General features: G+C 44.0%; 1 protein-coding gene across 1 annotated transcript in view; it reads right to left on the bottom strand.

The window, feature by feature from the left end:
* The window catches only part of DNAH7 (dynein axonemal heavy chain 7), a 264,651-nt gene that overhangs the window by 122,435 nt on the left and 122,834 nt on the right, over nucleotides 1–19,382 (bottom strand). Inside the window, exons 27-32 of the mRNA XM_032803624.2 lie at nucleotides 11,849–11,947; nucleotides 9,341–9,589; nucleotides 3,631–3,780; nucleotides 2,153–2,335; nucleotides 1,139–1,315; nucleotides 697–828 (exon numbers count right to left, since the gene is read on the bottom strand). Coding sequence (XP_032659515.1) covers nucleotides 697–828; nucleotides 1,139–1,315; nucleotides 2,153–2,335; nucleotides 3,631–3,780; nucleotides 9,341–9,589; nucleotides 11,849–11,947 — 990 coding nt within the window. The remainder of the gene's footprint in view (nucleotides 1–696; nucleotides 829–1,138; nucleotides 1,316–2,152; nucleotides 2,336–3,630; nucleotides 3,781–9,340; nucleotides 9,590–11,848; nucleotides 11,948–19,382) is intronic.

Below are 19,382 nucleotides of genomic sequence, written 5' to 3'. Positions count from 1 at the left end.
ACTCATTTCCCACTTCTTTTGTGCACTGGAAGCTACCTGCTGGTTTATATACACCTGATCAGTGTTTAACCCTTCATTCCACATGATTTGCTCTATTTCTGCAGTATTCAGCTCACCTCAGCAAAACAGTCCTAGAAGCTTCCACCTCAGCATGCTGCTAGCTGGCCAGAAGATCATATCAGGGTTCTGGTTAACCTCTGGTGTGACTAAGCAAAGAACATGATTTTGAGAGATGTACTCAAAATCATCACTGGTATGAAAACATCTCAAAGAGGTTTGTTGAGGTGAGGCTCAAGAGGACCACTGTATAGTGAAAGGATCACATTAAAAACCTAAATATGGCCTACAACAAAGCAAAGGATGAAAACTGCAAGTCTGGCAACTCCCCATCTACCTGCCCTTACAAGGAGTCTGACCAGGTGCCTGCCACAGTCCCAAATATAGAGCCAGATGCTATATAACTTATTAACAGTTATTATAGTTATTATTTCAGTAAACCAAACATGAAAGACTAAAATTTGCATTAATTAAAAAGTACCTAATAAGGAGGTAACAATTTTTCCCAGACAGATTTTACAGGATGTTTATTTTGATGACCAAAGATTGTCGATTTTATTGTCTATGGGTCCATTCCTGGCTGTAAAGTGCAATTTGGGACTTACCAGTCTATGTGTTAAAAAGATGAATGTTGCCTACCTCAAGCCAAGAGAAAACATCACGTTCACTCATAGCCTTAATTTTGGCCTCGTCAGCAAACTCATCCATCATGCAGTCCATTAGATTCATCAAGGATCGAACTAAGTTTGTGTCTGAAGTAGGAGACAATTCCTGAAATAACAGAAATGTTCTCTATGGCACATATATTTAACTAATTGAAAATTGTACATTTATTTATTACTTAGTAGAGACATGACAATAATCCTCTATGGCATATGTGCCAAAAACATATACTAGAGCAAAATAAAAATATAAATGAAAAAGACCATTCACAGGACAGAATTCCAAATATACATTATCTAAAAAAAAAAATAAACATAAGCTGATAATGTTCCTTTGAAATCATTTGCCTCTTTGACACTTTTGAATTACCGCACTCATAAATTTGTTTTGCATCTCATAAAAGCATTCTTTACCCTACCTTTGCACCTTTTCTAATGAACTCAACAGAAAGTGGGACCATTCTGTCAAACAAGCCTACTATAAATTCTTTATGTGTAGAGTTGACTCCAGGTGGCATTAGATTTAGCCAAGACATCAACAGTGGTCTCCAGCCTAACATCTGAGGCTCCATGTAAATCATGCCACATCTAGAAACCTACAAAAAAAAAAGTATATCTATTACCTTGTGTTACTTCTGTAGTTTTTCCTGCTGAGAAGAGTCTTAAATAATATCAAATGTTGTACTATCCAGATTCTGAGGTCATTAGAAATTGGTTACAATTATACTATGCTGAACATAAAAATACATACATAGCACTCCTCTTGTCAGGGTGTGCTTTGGTGAATTCTTCACCACTGACTGACCTGTTGGGGAAAGTAGGAGTATTCTCTTCTTCAACCGATTTAGACCACAATAATCAATTTACAGCAGAGCATAAATCAACAACTAGTAGTACCCAGCCTGCCCTCTCATGGTTGATCTTTTATTTAATTTTAAGTCAAAGTTCCTGATTATGCCAGATATCCTGTTGTGCCTCCAATATTATATGAGCTACAGCTGATTGCACTTGCAGACTGGCCATGAGGCGGAAGCTCACACCTCCCCTTGTTATCCATCTGGTAGGTGCAGTTAGATAGTGAGCCAGAGGTCCATTGATCTTTGGTTTTACTAGAATTTGCCTGGTGGTTAATTTAAAGATTTGCTGTTTCTTTTTCCTTGTCAGAAATTCAAAGGAGCCTGAACACTCAAGGTATGCTTTAAGGGACATACATAACATTTCAGATAACATTCTTTGTCATTATCAACAGCTTAAGAGTAATTGCTACAAAATGTTTTATTTTTTTTTAAAAAGTTGCATAAACACAAACGGTCACACAGGACATTGCTAATGCAAAGAAATTGGAAAAGACACTCCTTCACAATATTAACTTGCCACAAGGCTTCAGAATAATAGACTATATTTGATAACCACTTCCAAAAATGGATACTTACAGTAGCAGGGGAAGCAACTTCTAAATCCATTGGTTCAAAAATAAGGCTCATTTGCTGTGACATCTGAATGATCTCTCCACTCATGAGACATAGTTTCTTGTTATCATCCAGCACAGTATTCATATTTTCAATCCATACTGCATCTACTGGTCCATCAAAAATCAACCATTTCCTGTCTGGTGTCTGGTTTACAGAAAATATTTTGAAAGATTATTTAGCCAAGTAAATTTGGAATATTTTAGATCTAGTATATTTCCACAAATCATATTTCTCTGAAAAAGTGCTGAAAGCAAGACTGTTACATTCAGAATTCATTTTTGGAAAATGAACATAACATATGAATATTATGTAGTCTTAAAACTTTTACAAACATATAGTCTGGTGGTCCTTAAAAGTTTGCTGCCTTTAGGCTACATTCTGCCACTCTTACTTAGGCTGAGCAGTACATTATTCCTCAAGTAGTATAACTGATCCAGATTCTGATATTTTTGCTCATGATGAGCAGCATCTTGAAATCAATTGAACTACTAATAGAGTGTGTTCGGACTCAGTATGAGTAAGCAGATCCCAGTCTTACACATAGGTGTCAATGGGACTATTTGAGGAGTAAGATATACTCAATATGACTAAGTGTGCAGAATCAGGCCCATAATAAGATACTACACAACATGTGTAAACAACCATGAGCAGTATTCAGGGTATTTCCTGTGGGAAGTACAGGGAAGTACAAAAAGCCCACTTCCACAAACACATGTGTGTAACTTGACTCACGTGAGTAGTTCCATCAACTTCAATAAGTTACTAATATGCTTCTGATGTGCTTAAGTTTATACAGGGTCAGAATCTAATATGGCAGATACTTGAGGTAACCTGCTCTTCATGCACCAGATTCACCTCTCATTGTAGTCAAGGCAAAGATCATGAAGCTGTTTCCACTGAGTCAATGGCAATACTTTTATTCACTTCAGCAGTGTAGGGGCAGGGCCAATATTTGGTAAAATTGCCAAAGTTTAAGGGATACCACGTTTAAGACTTAAATATTCATTGGAATACAAATGACCATATGTAACATCTATTAACATTCCTAAACAGCAGAGTTACTCTTAAGGAACGGTTTCTTCCTGGTTGCTAGACAGGTGTGCTCCATGGGAGGTGATGCAAGGAGCCTCCCACAGGAGTGCTACAGAAGGAGTGCAAGAAGTACTTGCTAGGAATGTGCAGAACCAGGACAAATTGCATCACTGCACTCAATTCTTACAGTCAAGGGAGCACAGACTGCTCCTTCCAGCATGACCAATGAGGTCACAGGGCCACGTCTGGCTGCTCAGGGTGTACTAAGCTTCCATAACGATGTGTAGCAATGTCTCATTACAGGTTATGCATACAAAGCACAATCAAGCCCCTACACATCAATAGTGTATGTCTATCATAGAATTATTTTTTAAATAGATCACAAAATACTTTAATCTTGTGCATACCAAGGAAGAAGCAAATGCTCTAAAGCTCACTGCCAGGATGCCATCCGACCATTCATGTGAGACTGGATCAAACTGTCCATACAGTTGCCCCATGGTTATAGACTTGGGATTTATAACAGTGATTTGAACCTTGTTTTCCTCCATCATCCCCTACATACAGAAAAATAAAATGTATTTGATTCATAAATAGTTTAATTTATAGTGTCATCTATTTTATTTTCGTTTCTCCTATTTTATATAATCACATCTTAAAACTCCTAGTGTTGGAGCCAGGAAGGACAAGAACTAATCTGTGCAAACTGAACTTTAAAGATGATCTGAAAATATTTTAAAGAAAAATACCCTAACTGTATCATAAGGAGCTGGAAGTCAAATTTTGTAACTAAACAATATCCTGATAAACGAAACGTAAAGAACGGCAGTCTAGTCCAGTGAATGGGGCACTAGATTGTGAGTTAAATGATCTGGATTCTATTTCCACACCAACTGTGTGGCCTTAGACAAGTCCCTTGACTTCGCTTTGCCTCAGTTTCCCCATCTCCAAAATGGGAAAATGGTGCCCTCCTTTGTAAAGCATTTTAAGATCAACAGATGAAAATCACTATGTAAGGGCTAAGCACTATTTTTATTTAAAGTATAATAAATAATAATAAAAATAATAATAATAAAATAATATAATATAAGGAGCTCAATTTTACTTTTGGTTAACTTAAGTTGACCCTTTTCTTCCGTCTCTGACATGATGTAAACAAGTATCATCTACCCACAAAAAGAAGCTTTTGCAGAGGAGTGGAAGCCTATTTTGGAGGTAATACCAATTAAAAAGGTCAGCCACAGGCCTGTCTAATCTATCATTTTGATTCATCTTCACACTTGATGCTACTCAGATGGGAAGTCTAATTGCCTATCTCTGGAACACCACTAGGGTTGGTTCCCATGTTTCTATGGTGCTTGTTCATAACATTGTAATCAACCACACTAGAGAAACTTCAGTGCAGCTGAAATTACCAGAACTTTGTGATGATGATGATGATTTATTTGTATTATGGTATCATTTAGACATCAAGGCCCCATTGTTGTTGGCACTGTATATACAAAAAGACAGTCCCTGATCCAGAGAACTTTCTGCTTCCCCTCACACCAGAAATTAAATTTGACCAAATCAATTAATGTAATTTTCTGGTTGAGTTGTTCTTAGATAATAGAATGTATAAATGATGGTAATGAAGGCCTACAGTACTATACTTCTCTTCTGATGCCCAGGCTAATGTATGTGGTTTAGGTCTTCTTTGGGATTAAAAAGCAATAGGAGTAGAACACCTTGTCTCTGAGTTCCAGGGGCACCTCCTCCACCCCTCCAAGTTCTAGAAGGGTGTCGACCACTTGTTTCAACTTTATCACATAAAAGGGGCCCTTATAAAGAGATGGGGAAGGAGGATGGAAAGTAGGAAGTGCTTGAAATTGGATAGAATACCTCTTGTTTGTAATTTCTAGGGCCCAGTGATTGTAGGTGATCTTTTTCCAGGTCTCCCAAACATAAAAAAGTGGTTGCCAAAAGGAAGATGGGAGGAAGATCCTGACATGGCGTTGATGTGTTCTCAACAATGGCATCAAACTTTCTGCTCTGAGACAGGTGCAGGGTGTGCAACCGAGGAGAAAGAGCGTGAGGGCTTCCTACACTGGAACCTCTGCTTTTTCCTCAGTAGTTTTGACAACACCAGTAGATTGTAGTAATAAGAGGTAAAGGACTCTGGTTGGAGAAGCTATGGCGTCTGACCTGCTTCCTCCTTGGAGCTTCTCCATATGCAGTCAGCAAGTGGAGAGTGGCTCTCAAACCCTTCATGAACACAAAGCTTCAGCAGTTCAGGAATTAAATGAGTCACAACCTTCAAATGGCATGTCCTTGATTGTTGTTTGGACCTTCTTCAGTATTCTGGAATATTGGAGCCATGAAGCCCTGGATACCTCAGTGGAAGTGGCCATTAAATATGCTACCATATCAGACACATTTAGAGCAGCATGTAGAGATGTTCAGGCCACTAACTGCCCTTCAGACATTAGGGAATTTAGCTCCTACCTTTGATCTTGCGGAAGCTTCTCAATGAATTGTGACACCTTGTTCCAGTTTAGATAGTTGTACTTTGACAGAAGTGCCTGCTGTGACCTATTTAAAAGGCACATCTGGAGATTAGCTGAGGAGGAAACCTTCCTACTGAATAAATCACGTTTTTTAGTTTCCTTCTTCCTTGGAATCATTTTTGCAGGTGTATATTGTTTGGGCCTTTCATGCACCAAGTGATCTTGGTACTAGACAACTGAAGACATGTTCAGCTCCCAGAGAGGGAACTAGAGAGTGTCAGTCTGCTTTCTCAGACACAGATGCTACAGATGCTGGGGTCTGCCACAGATCTTTAGTCATACATTGATAGGTAAGACAAGCCTATTAAGCATGGAGGATGAAGAAGATCTACTACTTTGTAGGATTCTTCAACTCCCTCCATCAGAATTACTAAGGGTCTGCCATGTGATGTAAAAGACATTAGAAAAATTCTAAAATAATCCAGCTGGCAAGGAGCAGAAGTCTCCTTGTCTGGACAGGAAGAGGATATTGCTGATGGAATCAATCAATCTTCCATGTCCTGCAAGTGGCTCTTCTTCACTGTCATCATCCTGTTGGTGCTACCTGTGACACTGTAGACACTGACCTTCTTGAGCAGACCTACAATGTCTTGTAATGGAGGGAGATCAAATTCAGGGGAAGGTGGCAGCAGAGGAAGGTTTTCTAGTTGGTTGCATACTCCAAGGAGACCCATCATGCCTAGATTGTATGTGGTAAAGACAAGGGACTGAGGTCCATGGGGGTGGATACCAAGGTGAATATTCCTCACAAGATCCCTGAGGTCTGTTCTTGAAAGGATGCTTCCTGGATTCCCTATCAGACAGCACTGTTTGCAATAGTAAGGTGAATGAGTGTAGAATATCTCCCCATAATGTTCATAGAGGGAGGAAGGATATTTCTTTCCAGGGGAGAGCTATTCAGTCTGGGATCACAGAGTGCTCTCAGTTCCCCCCTCAACAACCAGAGCAAGAGTGCTCATAGATACCATGGCATTAGTAGTGAGTGGTACTAAGACAGAAACACCATCAGTGGCCTTAGAAGAGCAAAGATGACTCCGGTAGTCATCTTTGCCACAAGATCATTCAGTACCAAGAATGTCTTTCTACCAAGAAAGTCAATGCCAGAAACATCTGAAACACAGAGGTCAACACCAGACTCCTGAGCACTGAGGTTACTGGTACCAAGCATGCCAGTATCACCATCACTCCCAGTACTAAAGGGTCAGTAATGGGAAAGTGCCAACTGCTATTTCAAGAGGTACCATGGGTACCATGTGACCAATTTGTGCCAAAGTATGAGAAGGACTTGATGTGAGCCATCAACTGTGTTTCAGCTGAGCAACATGAGATAATATAGCAGCATGGTGCGCTTTTTGCATCACTTTAGTACAGGGGTGAGCAAACTATGGCCCACGGGTCAAATCCGGCCCTGTCCGCCCTGGCCCTGTGCCACTCTTGGAAGCATCTGGCACCGCATCCCTGAAACCCCTGGGGGGGCTCCACGTGCTGCCCTTTTCTGTGGGTACCTCCCCCTGCAGTTCCCATTGACCAGGAACAGGGAACTGCGGCCAATGGGAGCTTTGGGGAAGTACCCACAGAAAAGGGCAGCGTGCGGAGCCCTCTATGCCCATCCCAGGTGCCACAGGGACATGGTGCTGGCTGCTTCCAGGAGCGGCATGGGGCCAGGGCAGGCAGGGAGCCTGCCTTAGCTTCACGGTGCGCCGCTGCCACCCTGGAGCTGCTCAATGTAAGTGGCGCCGGGCCGGAGCCTGCACCCCAAACTCCTCCTGCACCCCATACCCGAGCCCCCTGCCTTGAGCCCCCTGCCGCACCCCTCCTGCACCCCAACTCCCTGCCCTGAGCCCCCTGCCGCTCCCCTCCTGCACCGCAACTCCCTGCCCTGAGCCCCCGCCATGCCCCTCCTGCACACCAGCTCCCTGCCTTGAGGCCCCTGCTGCACCCCTCCTGCACTCCAATCCCCTGCCACACCCTACACCTGCCCAGTACCCCAACCCCTGAGCCCCCAACCCACTGCCCTGAGCCACCTGCCGCACCTCACACCCTTCCTGCACCCCTTGCCCTGAGCCCCCAACCCCTTGCCCTGAGTTCCCTCCTGCACCCTACACTCCCTCCTGCACCCCAACCCCCTGCCCAAGCCCTTCATTCATGGCCCTGCATGCAATTTCCCCACCCAGATGTGGCCCTCGGGCCAAAAAGTTTTGCCACCCCTGCTTTAGTAGGTACCAGAATGGGTGACCTATTCCTGTGCTTGCTCTTGGAATGATGTTCGTTCTTCCTTCCTACCCCTTTCTGATGACTGGATGGAACAGACCTTGACTGCTTTGCTGGACTCAGTAGTTGAAGGGTTTGATATCTTTGATGAAGAATTAACCTAGAAGCTAATAATGCTGCAGCTTACAGAATCAGTAGCAGATGAAGACTGTTCAGGCATGATGGGATCTTTTTTCTCATGCTCTCAGGAGGCTCTCAATGAGCACTTCAGAAGAAAAGGCTTCACGTAGGCCTCTCACCAATTCCTGCCTTATGAAAGAGACACTTCCTTTTGTTTTTTGGAACCTGGAGTCTCTGCAGTTTGCAAGACTTACCTCTGAGGAGGCTGTAAGGCATTCCCGAGGAGAGGAGAACCCTCTTGTTCCTGTTCTAGCATTCCCATGGGAGAATCATAGCTTCAGATGGGGTCAAAGCCCTGGCATGCCTTTCTGACTCAAAGCCCCATGCCCTGGCAGAGCAAGGGTCTGCAGCTTACAGGTGCTGGACCTAGCTCACCTTCTGAAGCTCCTAAAAAGTTGCCTGCAGCATCTGTTGGATGTTGCTCAATGCTTGCAGGGCTCCTCTGCTGCTTGGGGTGGCAGACAGAGGTAGCCCGCTCAAGAAGTGCTGTGTCAGAGAAAGCAAAGTATTAGAGCCTTGGTGCTCAGGCGATTGCTCACATCAAAAGAGGAGAGAAAAGCTATAACATGAAACAAAATTGCTCCAACATAAGAGCAAATAAAAATTAAAGTTACAAAACAAAGTAGCTGGGAGAAACTGAAGTGCTCATTTGTTCCACCACTGGAAGCAGAAATTCTGGTGCCAGAGTTGAAGGGTGGACTTAGTCCTTGATCCTTCCAGTAACAACAATGGAGTACCTCTGTATTCCACACATGAGAGGCATTACCCATTTGTGATGAATGAGGAGAGAAGCTGCCTCCCAGATGAGGAATCCTTGACAATGTGTGTCCATTGGAACCACATTGCCAGGAAGCCAGTGACTTCCATACAGGCACAGGGCTTCCATACAGATGTGTTATTGGACTCCTTGTTTTTCCTAAGAGGTCAATTCTTTCTTCACCCAACCTGCAGGAACAATTTGGAGGAAACTCCACATAGGCAAGGACATGGAACTTTCCTTCCACATCCCCCCTCCTGTAGGTATTGTGGACCCTCAAAAAATGTGTCACTACCTTACTGGAAGTTTACAAGAACATCTGTTCTACCAAACACTTTCCTGTGTAAGTACTGAATATGCTATAGCATTTGCTTACTTTGAAAACTGTTTTGATCAAAAATATCTGGCAAAATATTTAGTTACCTTTTCACATAAGTCACCCAAAGCTGCTGCCAAAACTCGATAGGCACATGTTTTTCCCCCAAATGGTTCTCCCACTATCATAAAACCATGGCGCACAATCATCATTTCAAATATCTGTAAGATCTTCTCAGCAAACATGTCGGTCATTTGCAAATTCATAGCATCACAGTTCATTTTGATTGCTTCTAGTAAGTCATTGTAATCCGGTTTTGGCAGCTTCACACCAGGAAACAAATCTGAAGTAATGCCCTGCCAGAGAAGGAATTACGATGTGTGTTTATCTTATATTCATAGACATTCAGGATGCACTCCCTTTATCCTGTGACTCTAAACAGATAAATATGTACTTATACTCTTTGAGTCAAAGAGTATAAATCACGATACCTAGATACGGTAGTGTTAATTGCGCGATTCATTGCTAACAACTGAATGAGTAAAAATATTTGATTATGTGAAGAAGATGCAGTTCCAAAATATACATGACCAATGGTTTGATGTTCGAACTCATTACTGCTATATATTTCATGCATGCCACATCACATATTTAACAGTGTCAACAGAAAGAAAACTGGCTCTATGAGATCATATATTTCTCTCTGATAAACATTAGCTTTTATCAGAGCAGGCTTAAACTAGTTGGTATGATTTACAGTCTGAAGGTTGAGAAAGCAGTTATGTTTCTTTCTCAATACCTCATAGTAAGTGGAGAATTATTTAAACAATCATTTTAATGTAAAAGCGGAGATCCTACATTTTTACTTCTAGTACTTTGCAGTACTGAAGCAAAACAAGAATGATGTTGAACATATTTAAGAGACAAAGAAAAAACAGATACTGCAGGCAATAATTTCATTCCTACAATGTCAATTTACAAAGTTTAGTGAAATTACATCTATAGAGAATCCAACCCACTATTTCAGAAATGACAATCTTCTTATGTTATATCCAGTTACAATTTAAAAACTCACTATTAATGATTTTAGAAAAGGAGCTATTGTGGCCTCTCTCTTTCACCATGTCCAAAAACACCGTTAGTCACTGATGCCAGGGTACCAACAAAGATATCATCCTGACCTGATAAATAATATTAATTTACAGTAGCCTGTGCTACCAGCAGCTGCTGTAGGAGATACCTGGTTTCAAGGACTGACAGTGACCAGTTTTCCCTCCACACTTGACCACAGCAGAATCTTTGGGGAGAAGATGAAAGCTTTCCCACTTAAAGACAATCACACTCCCTACAAAGAGAACAATCTGAGATATCAAGCTTGCCCCAAGGTGAATAGCTCCTCCCCTTTGAAATGTACTTCCCCACATTCCGACTCCATTAGTCATTTATCTCTTTGCTTGCTCTCCTGATCATCAGAACCAAAGTGTTCTGCTTGCCTTCTCATTGTATATTATAGTACTATGCCACTGGATTTTGTAATTTAGATAACTAAAGATGAAGAAAAAATATACATTCTCTGTGCCTCAGTTTACCAGTGTTGCCCCCAAATTCCTAAGAGATGGCTCTATCACACTTTCATACCTCCACGAATTCCCTACCCTGAAAATCTTCCTATCTTTTTAATTAATTCTAAAATAATACAAAAGTTAAGTGTTATGGGCCAAAGTTTGAAAATGCACCTACATAATGCAATCTATGCACTTACAAAATGACACATACACCTATCACAAACAGATAAAATTATATTTGCATCTGTATTTTGGATAATCGCATACAAATATCCATGTCTGTGTGTGCACACTCTCACTTTAGCACCACACATTAGCTCAGATTCCCTTTTCCTCTTTTAGCCAGGGGAGCTCTAATCTGGTATAAAGCATTGTAGCCTGCTCTTGCACCAACTGCCTCCCAATACCGGTGTAGGGGCATGTCTAGTCGCATCACAAATAGAGACAAACATGCTTGTGCACTCCACTAATATTCATCTTCTGTGATCCCACAGGGACCACAGACAGACTGCGTAAATTAGAACAGTCACTAAGACACAGGGGCACAATAGCTCCACCCTGAGAAGGTTACAGCTAACTTGCTGTGTCCCCCAACCTAGTCCTGCACCTCAGGGCAGGAGAGAATCTGGGCCACTGAATCTATTTGACTCTTTTCTCTATTCATTACACTAAAATCTTGAGTGAAACAATAAATTTCCTCATCTAAAAATGGGAATACTATTACCTACCTATCTCATATGATTGTAAAGTGCTTTGAAATCCTTGAATAGAAGGCATTATAATGTATTATTATGTTATCATTTTTAGTTGGAAAATTGTGTTGGCAATTTACATTAATCTAAGCTATTAAAACCAGAAGCAGCATTTCCTAGAAAGAGGACTAAATGCATTGCCTGGGGGAAAACTGTTAAGACTAAATTTTAAATTGCTTATAGGTAAGATTAAAGTATTCCTTGGACCATTTGTTTGACATCTTTGCTTTATGCTAATTACATCAATGAGTATCTATAAAAATCTTATTGCATTACTAAAACTACTTTAACTTCTTACCTCAAAAAGTGGTAAATCGTGGGACAAAAACTTAGGCAGGTTTACGTCTATAATGGATCTTAGTAGCAAAATTTCTTCATTCTCTGACGGATATTTCAGCTAAAAAAGAAATTACACTGATGCAAATATGTTCTTCATTTATTTTTATGGTTTCAGAAAATAGATGCTTGTTTTACAGGTTGATTCCTGTTGTACATCTTTGTATTTAGTCATGACAGGTTTCAGGTCCACTGACAATACCGTATGTTCCAGCTGTAGGTTTATAAACTTACATGAAGTCTTTACAACCTAACACTGATCTTACTGTTTGGGAACTGGCTGCCAGTCCACTTTCACATTAACATTCTGTTGAGAGGTGATGATATGAATTTGACTTTGACATTCTTTCTGTATTGCAAAATGCATTCTGGGCTATGTGCCAACTACCTCCAAAGATGGGTAATTTACCATACTATCAGGTAAAGTTAAAGCATTCAATGCAGTGGACATTCTTATAAGCCTTTACTTTAAAGCAGCAGTTCTCAAACTTGTTCTGCTGCTTGTCCAGGGAAAGCCCCTGGCAGGCCAGGCCGGTTTGTTTACCTGCCGCGTCTGCAGGTTCTGCCAATCGTGGCTTCCACTGGCCGCGGTTCGCTGCTCCAGACCAGTGGAGCTGCTGGAAGTGGTATGGGCCAAGCGACATACTGGCCGCCACTTCCAGCAGCTCCCATTGGCCTGGAGCAGTGAATCATGGCCAGTGGGAGTCACGATCAGCCAAATCTGCGAACGCAGCAGGTAAAAAACTGGCCCGGCCCGTCAGGGGCTTTCCCTGCACAAGTGGCGGAACAAGTTTGGGAACCACTGCTTTAAAGAGCTCTATCAAGCTATAAAAAAATCTAGAGTGAATACATATGTACTTCTCTTTTGAACCACGACATATTTATTTACTATTTTTTCTTGTGTATTAGGATATACGGGTAGCAGATTAAAAAAGGTAGGCCTGTTACTGAGTAAGTCTAAATATAAAGAGTCAGATTTAGAAACATGGACACCTAAGTTATGCCTGCAAAATTTATGCATTCATGCACCGTACAAACCAAACCCACATTTGCACACAAAAAACCCAGTTACTAACGTTCCATAACTGTTGTTCTTCGAGATGTGTTACTCATGTCTATTCCACATTAGGTGTGGGCGCACTGTGTGCACTGCCGCTGGAGATATTTCCCTCAGTGGTATCTCTTGGGTCAGCTTTAGCACCCTCTGGAGCCACATCCTCATGTACTGGTAGAAGGGGTGCTGAGGGCCATGCACTCTCTCAGTTCCTTCTTGCCAGACAACCCTGACAGAGGGCTAGAGGGTGGGTCATGGAATGGACACATTTCGGAGAACGATAGTAATGGAAGGTTAGTAACCATTTTTTCTTCTTTGAGTGCTTGCTCGTGTCCATTCCATGTTAGGTGACTCACAAGCAGTACCACAGGACGTGGGCTTGGAGTTCATGGACATGCTGACTCCAACACTGCTCTTCTGAATCTTGTGTTATCTCGAGCCTGCTGGGTGATGGCGTAATGGGATGCAAAGGTATGCACCGATGACCAACTTGCAGCCCTGCAGATGTTTTGCATTGGCATTTGCATGAGGAATGCTGCTGAAGAGGCTTGAGCTCTTGTGGAGTGAGCGGTTAGGATGGTTGGCAACACAGCATTTGCCTGCTCGTAGCAAGCCCAAATACAGGCAGTTATCCAGAACGAGATCCTCCACACTGACACCAGAAGCCTTTTAATCCTTTCTGCTACTGTTACAAAGAGTTGTGTGGATTTGCAAAAGGGTTTAGTCCTCCCAATATAGAAGGCGCGGGCATGTCTAACATCCAAAAAATGAAGCCACCGCTCTTCAGAGTTCCTTTGAGGCTTTGGGAAGAAGACTGGGAGGAAAATAGACTGGTTGCTATGGAACTGTGAAACCACCTTTGGCAAGAAGGCCAGGTGGGGGCATAGTTGGACCTTGTCCTTGAAGAATATTGTGTACAGTGGTTCTAACGTAAGGGCCCTGATTTCAGAGACTCTTCTGGCTGAGGTGAGCACCATCACAAAGGCAATCTTCTAAGACAGAAGTAGGAAAGGGCATGATGCTAGCAGCTTGAGCAGAGGGATTGTAAAATTTGACAGGACCAGGTTTAAGTCCCATGGAGGGATCAGCTCATGAACCTGAGGACAGAGTATCTCTAGACCCTTGAGACACCCATATTGAGAAGTGTTTCCATTTGGCCAGGTAGGTAACCCTAGTAGACTGTTTCCTGCCAACTAGCAAGACCTGTTGAACTTTTTCTAAACAGGCCTGCTTCCCTGGGTTCAGCCATGTAACATCCATGCCATTAAGTGAACGGAGGTGAGGGTCAGGTGGAGCAACTGGCTGGGTCTTGTGAGATCAGGTCCAGATGGATCGGGAGCAGAATGGGGAATACTACAGATAGACCCAGTAGCACACTAAACCAGTGTTGGCGTGGCCACGCTAGGGCTACAAGAATAACTCTCACCTTGTCCCACTTAATTTTCAGGACCTTGTGAAACAGAGGGACTGAGGGAAAAGCAGAGGCTGTGACCACAGAAGCAGAAAGGCGTCAGAGAGGGGGCCTGGACTGTGCCCACACAGTGAGCAAAACTGATGGCACTTCCTGTTCTGCTTGGTAGCGAAGATGTCTACGTGGGTGACCGCCATCTTTGGAAGATGAACCTGGCAATCTCAAGGTGAAGCAATCACTTGTGGTAAGAGAAAAAGGATCTGCTGAGGTGATCCACCAGTGCATTTCAGGCTCCCAAAAGATGTGACACCTTCAGCTGGACAGAATGCACAGACAGACGGCCTTCTGACACAGGGCAGAGGATCGACCACTTCCCTGTTTGTTGATCTATAACATGGCTGAAGTATTGTCTGTCTGAACTTGCACAACTCTGCCTGAGATCCAGGAGAGGAATACTTGGCAGGCTAAGCATACAGCCCTGAGTTCCCTGATATTTATGTACAGAGATAGTTCTGCTTGGGATCATAGGCCTGAGTCCTGAGGCAATCGAGGTGGACTCTCCAACCTAGGTCTGAGGCATCCAAGACCAGGGACACTGACAGCTGAGGGTCGACAAAAGGTACCCCATTATTATCAGCCTTGGGTCCTTTCACCACTCCAGGGAGGCGAGGACCAAGGGAGGAACAGTGATGTCTGTTCAGGGAGTATACTGATGCTAGCCACATCTGTAGGGGCCTGAGATGCAGCCTTGCATGCCAAACCACGTGGCCATGTGCCCCAGAAGATTAAGGCACGCATGGGCAGTCGTAACTGGGTATACCTTGACTTGGATACCAGGTCCAACATAGTCTGGGATCAAGCCACTGGAAGGAAGGCTCTGACCTGGGTTGAGCTAAGCACTGCCCCAATAAATTCTATTATCTGAACCAGAAAAAGAGTCGACTTTTGCTCATTTATCAACAGGCCCAGTGCCCAGAAGGTGGACCGTGCTGATGCTGTTCTGCATATGAGTCTCTGACAGATCTTTGACCAGCTAGTTGTCATGGTATGGGTAGACATGGAGTCCTCGCCGTCTGAAGAAGGCAGCTACTACCACCATACACTTTGTAAAAACCCAAGGGGCTGCAGACAGGCCAAAGGGAAAAGCAGTAAACTGGTAGTGGCACTGATTTACAAGAAATCTTCTGTGGCCACAGAAGATAGAAATATGAAAGTCCTTTAAGTCAAGAACAGCGTACCAGTCCCCTGGATCCAGGGAGACCATGTGGAACCTCAGTTTCTTGAGATATCTGTTGAGGCAATGCAGGTTCAGAATGGGCTGGAGGCCCCCTTTGGGATTAGGAAATATCAGGAGTAGAACCCCTTCCATTTCAAGTCTTAAGGGATCTCCTCCACAGTTCCCATGCTTAGGAGGGATTGCACCTCTGGGAGAGGAGTTGCTCGTGAGAAGGGTCCCTGAAGAGGGACGGGGATGGGAGGTAAGAGGAAGGGTGTAGCCCATTGTCACTGTACTTAGTACCCAGTGGTCCAATGTTATATGGGACCATGTCGGGCTGAAATGGGACAGACAGTCCAAAAATAAATAGGAGGCAGGATCTGAAGTGGGAACTGTTATAGCGCCCTCAGGTGCACCTTCAAAAGGCCTGCTTGGGCCCCCCAGAGCACCTCTGAGACCCCAGCTGGGAGGCTGAAGTGGATGGGAGTGGTTGGCGCCACTCATAACCTCTCTCATTTCTTTTGTAGGGCTCTGACTCAGAGGTGGTGCCAAGAAATGAGGTTGCTGTTGAGGCCTGAACTGCTTCCTGGAAGCAGAGGAAGTGTAGGGGCTCAGTGACTTGCGAGTGACTCTGGAGTCCTTGAAGCCATGAAGCCTTGTGTTTGTCTGCTCCGAAAATAGTGAGGAGCCTTCAAAGGGGAGGTCCTGAATGGACTGTTGAACCTTGGAAGGAAGTCCCAAGGACTGGAGCCAAGAACAACGCCTCATAGTGACAGCAGAGGCCTTTGTCCTCGCTGCCACATTTGCTGCATCCAGAGCCATCTGTAGAAAGGCTCTGGCACATTCTTACCCACCTCCAACAGGGCAGAGAATTCCCCCTTGAATCTTGAGGCAGAGTCTTTGAACTAGGCCAAGGAATCCCATTGCAATCATATCTCCCCAGCAAAGCTTACTGGTTGGAGATACACAGTTGAAGGTTACCCATTGAATAAACCTTTCTCCCATCTTTTTTTGTCTTTTTGTTTGGGGGTAGCTCTCATCTGGCCCTGCCTGTCCCACTCGTTGGCTTCTGACACAATGAGGGACCCTGGGGGAAGGTGAGAGTACAGGTACTTGAATCCACTTGCTGGCACATAATATTTCTTTTCTGCCCTCTTTCAGGTTGGGGCAAGGAAGGAGTTTGCCAGAGGGCCTTGACTGGACCCATTACAGTTTGATTAATGGAAAAGACCACTTTGGAGGGAGTTGCTGAAGCCAGAATGTCCATTAGGCTGTGGGAGATTTCCTTAAGCTCCTCAATTTTCAGCCCCAGGTTAGCTGCTACCTGCTTCAGGAGGTCCTGATATGCCCTGCAGAAGTGAGCTACTGGGCTCTGAGATGGCCCCATCTGCAGACGAGGAGGAGGCTTGCACCAGAGGAGGGGCTCCTTCCTCTTCCTCAGCCCCAATGACATCCAAAGAAGACACATCCTGAATGTCATTACTGGACTTGGGGTCTGGTGCCAAGCAGAAAGGACCGGTAGCCTGCCTCTCCAAAGCCACCAAGTAGGAGCAGTGGGAGGGAGGACCCGGTATTGGGGAAAAACCCCAAGGGTTCCAGTATGACTATTGCATAGGCTCCTGCCAGGCTGGCCAGGTGCTGCCAGATGGAACTGCACTGAAGTCTGGTAGCGTGTGGGTTGGGTACCAATTTTGACCCTTAGGTGGCACATAGGGATTCCCTTCTGACACCAACAAGGAATCCTCCCTTGCTGACCACAGTGGAAGAATACCCCTCGCTGCCTCCCTATGGTATCAAAGGTCCAGGGGGCAGACCAGAGACGGTCATGACAACAATGGGATCAGGGCCAGTTACCTCTAGAAGGTCAGTGGGCCTGGTGCCAGGAAAGAACTCCCTGCTCCTTCCTTTTTCTGTCACTGGAGCCAGTGGCTGTCCCATCAGATTCGGGGAGATCAGGAGTGACAGTAAGTCCCTGGCCACTGTGAAGGCCTTTGGGGTTGAAGGGATAGTCAAGCCACTGGTACCGTGGTGGCTTCCAGATGTCAGTGGAGGGTTCTGCACTGAACTCATGCTCTGGGTGGAGTCAACAGTGCCACCATGAGACCGGGGGTGGTGGACTGGCCCGACATGGGTCACACTGTGCTGCCTTTCCCATGCTTGTCCTTTTGCTGTACTATTGAGCGCCCTCTGTCTGTGCTGTATTTCTTGTGCTTTTTCCTTGGCACTGGAGATGGTGAATGGTGCTGGGAAGAGTGCGGTGCCAGAGGAGCACTTCACACCAAAGCTGAAGTGCTCAGTGCAGAATCAGAGTGGCTTTGCTCTGAGTCTGGTCTGAGAGTGGCCTCCATTAGGATAGCCTTGATCCATAACTCTCTATCTGTTTTAGTATAGGATCTAAAGTCCTTATGACAGATCTGGCCCTTGTCCCTCACATGAGTTTCTCTCAAGCACTTCAAGCAACTGGAGTGTGGGTCGCTCATGGGCATAGGTTTGCCACAGAAGGCACAAGTTTTGAAACCAGGGACTGGGGCATACTGGCCCCTGGGGTGAAGAGAGTCCTTCAGTGACAGGGACTAACTATATACAATAACTATTTACACTACAACTGACTACAATATCTATATATACTAAAACTATGTTTAAAACAAAAGCTAAGAAACAGAGTCCAAAAATCACTGAGAAGAAGCCTGGCCAAAGCAAGGAGGGTTGTTCCATTAACCATCACAGGCAGTAAGAAGGAACTGAGAGAGTGCGAGACCAGGGACATTCCTTATAATGGTGTATTAGCACGTGGTTCTAGAGGACGCTAGAGCCAGCACGACAGATAGCACTCAGGGAAAAATCTCCTGCAACAGTGCATGCAGCACACACATGCCTAATGTAGAGTGGAGATAAGCAAGCACTCAAAGAAGAACAAAACTCTACACTGCACACACAGCTCTCCCCTTGGAACGAGGATGAGAGCGAGATCAAACCCACATGTGGTAGATGTTAGTCACATTGCTTAATGCACTACTGGAAGGTGCTTAGATACTATGGCAAGGTGGGCAGGATAAGAACCTACATAGCATTGAATAGAATAGAACAGAATAGAACAGAATAGAATAGAATAAAGCCTCACTCCCCAATACCTCACCAAGTCAGTGTAAAATTGGTTAGAGTCTCCTGCATGCACAGGAAGTAAAAAAACCAGCCAAAAGTGGACTGAGCTAGTACACCCTGAATTGCTGTCATAGGACAAGTTCATTGTGCATGGACAAAGGTCCATGAAATTTGCAAGGATAGCAGCTAGCAAAGCCATAGACAAAGCCTGACTATAGTTACAGAGGAGTGTATTTTGCTTTCAATCAATATGTAATTCCCATTAGTTATGAGAGCTGTACATGTACTCCGACAGTATATGCTCTCACCCCTAAATTTTTAGAGTCACACAGCATTTTAGATATTTATATGATTGATATTAACAGGACTCATATGCATAAAACCCTAAATATCTATTTGAATATGTACAAAACAGTGTGAAAAGATGGTTACTCACCTTTGTAACTGTTGTTCTTCGAGATGTGTTGCTCATATCCATTCCAATTAGCCGTGCGCGCGCCGCGTGCATGTTCGCCAGAAGATTTTTACCCTAGCAACACTCAGTGGGTCAGTTGGGTGCCCCCTGGAGTGGCACCGCTATGGCATCGGATATATACCCCTGCCGACCCAACCGCCCCTCAGTTCCTTCTTGTCAGCTACTCCGACAGTGGGGAAGGAGGGCGGGTTTGGAATGGATATGAGCAACACATCTTGAAGAACAACAGTTACAAAGG

This window comes from Chelonoidis abingdonii, chromosome 10 (genome assembly GCF_003597395.2).
Source record: "Chelonoidis abingdonii isolate Lonesome George chromosome 10, CheloAbing_2.0, whole genome shotgun sequence".
Lineage (NCBI taxonomy): Eukaryota > Metazoa > Chordata > Testudines > Testudinidae > Chelonoidis > Chelonoidis abingdonii.
The sequence above is the reverse complement of the archived record's forward strand: the minus strand, read 5'-3'. Positions and strand labels throughout refer to the sequence as shown.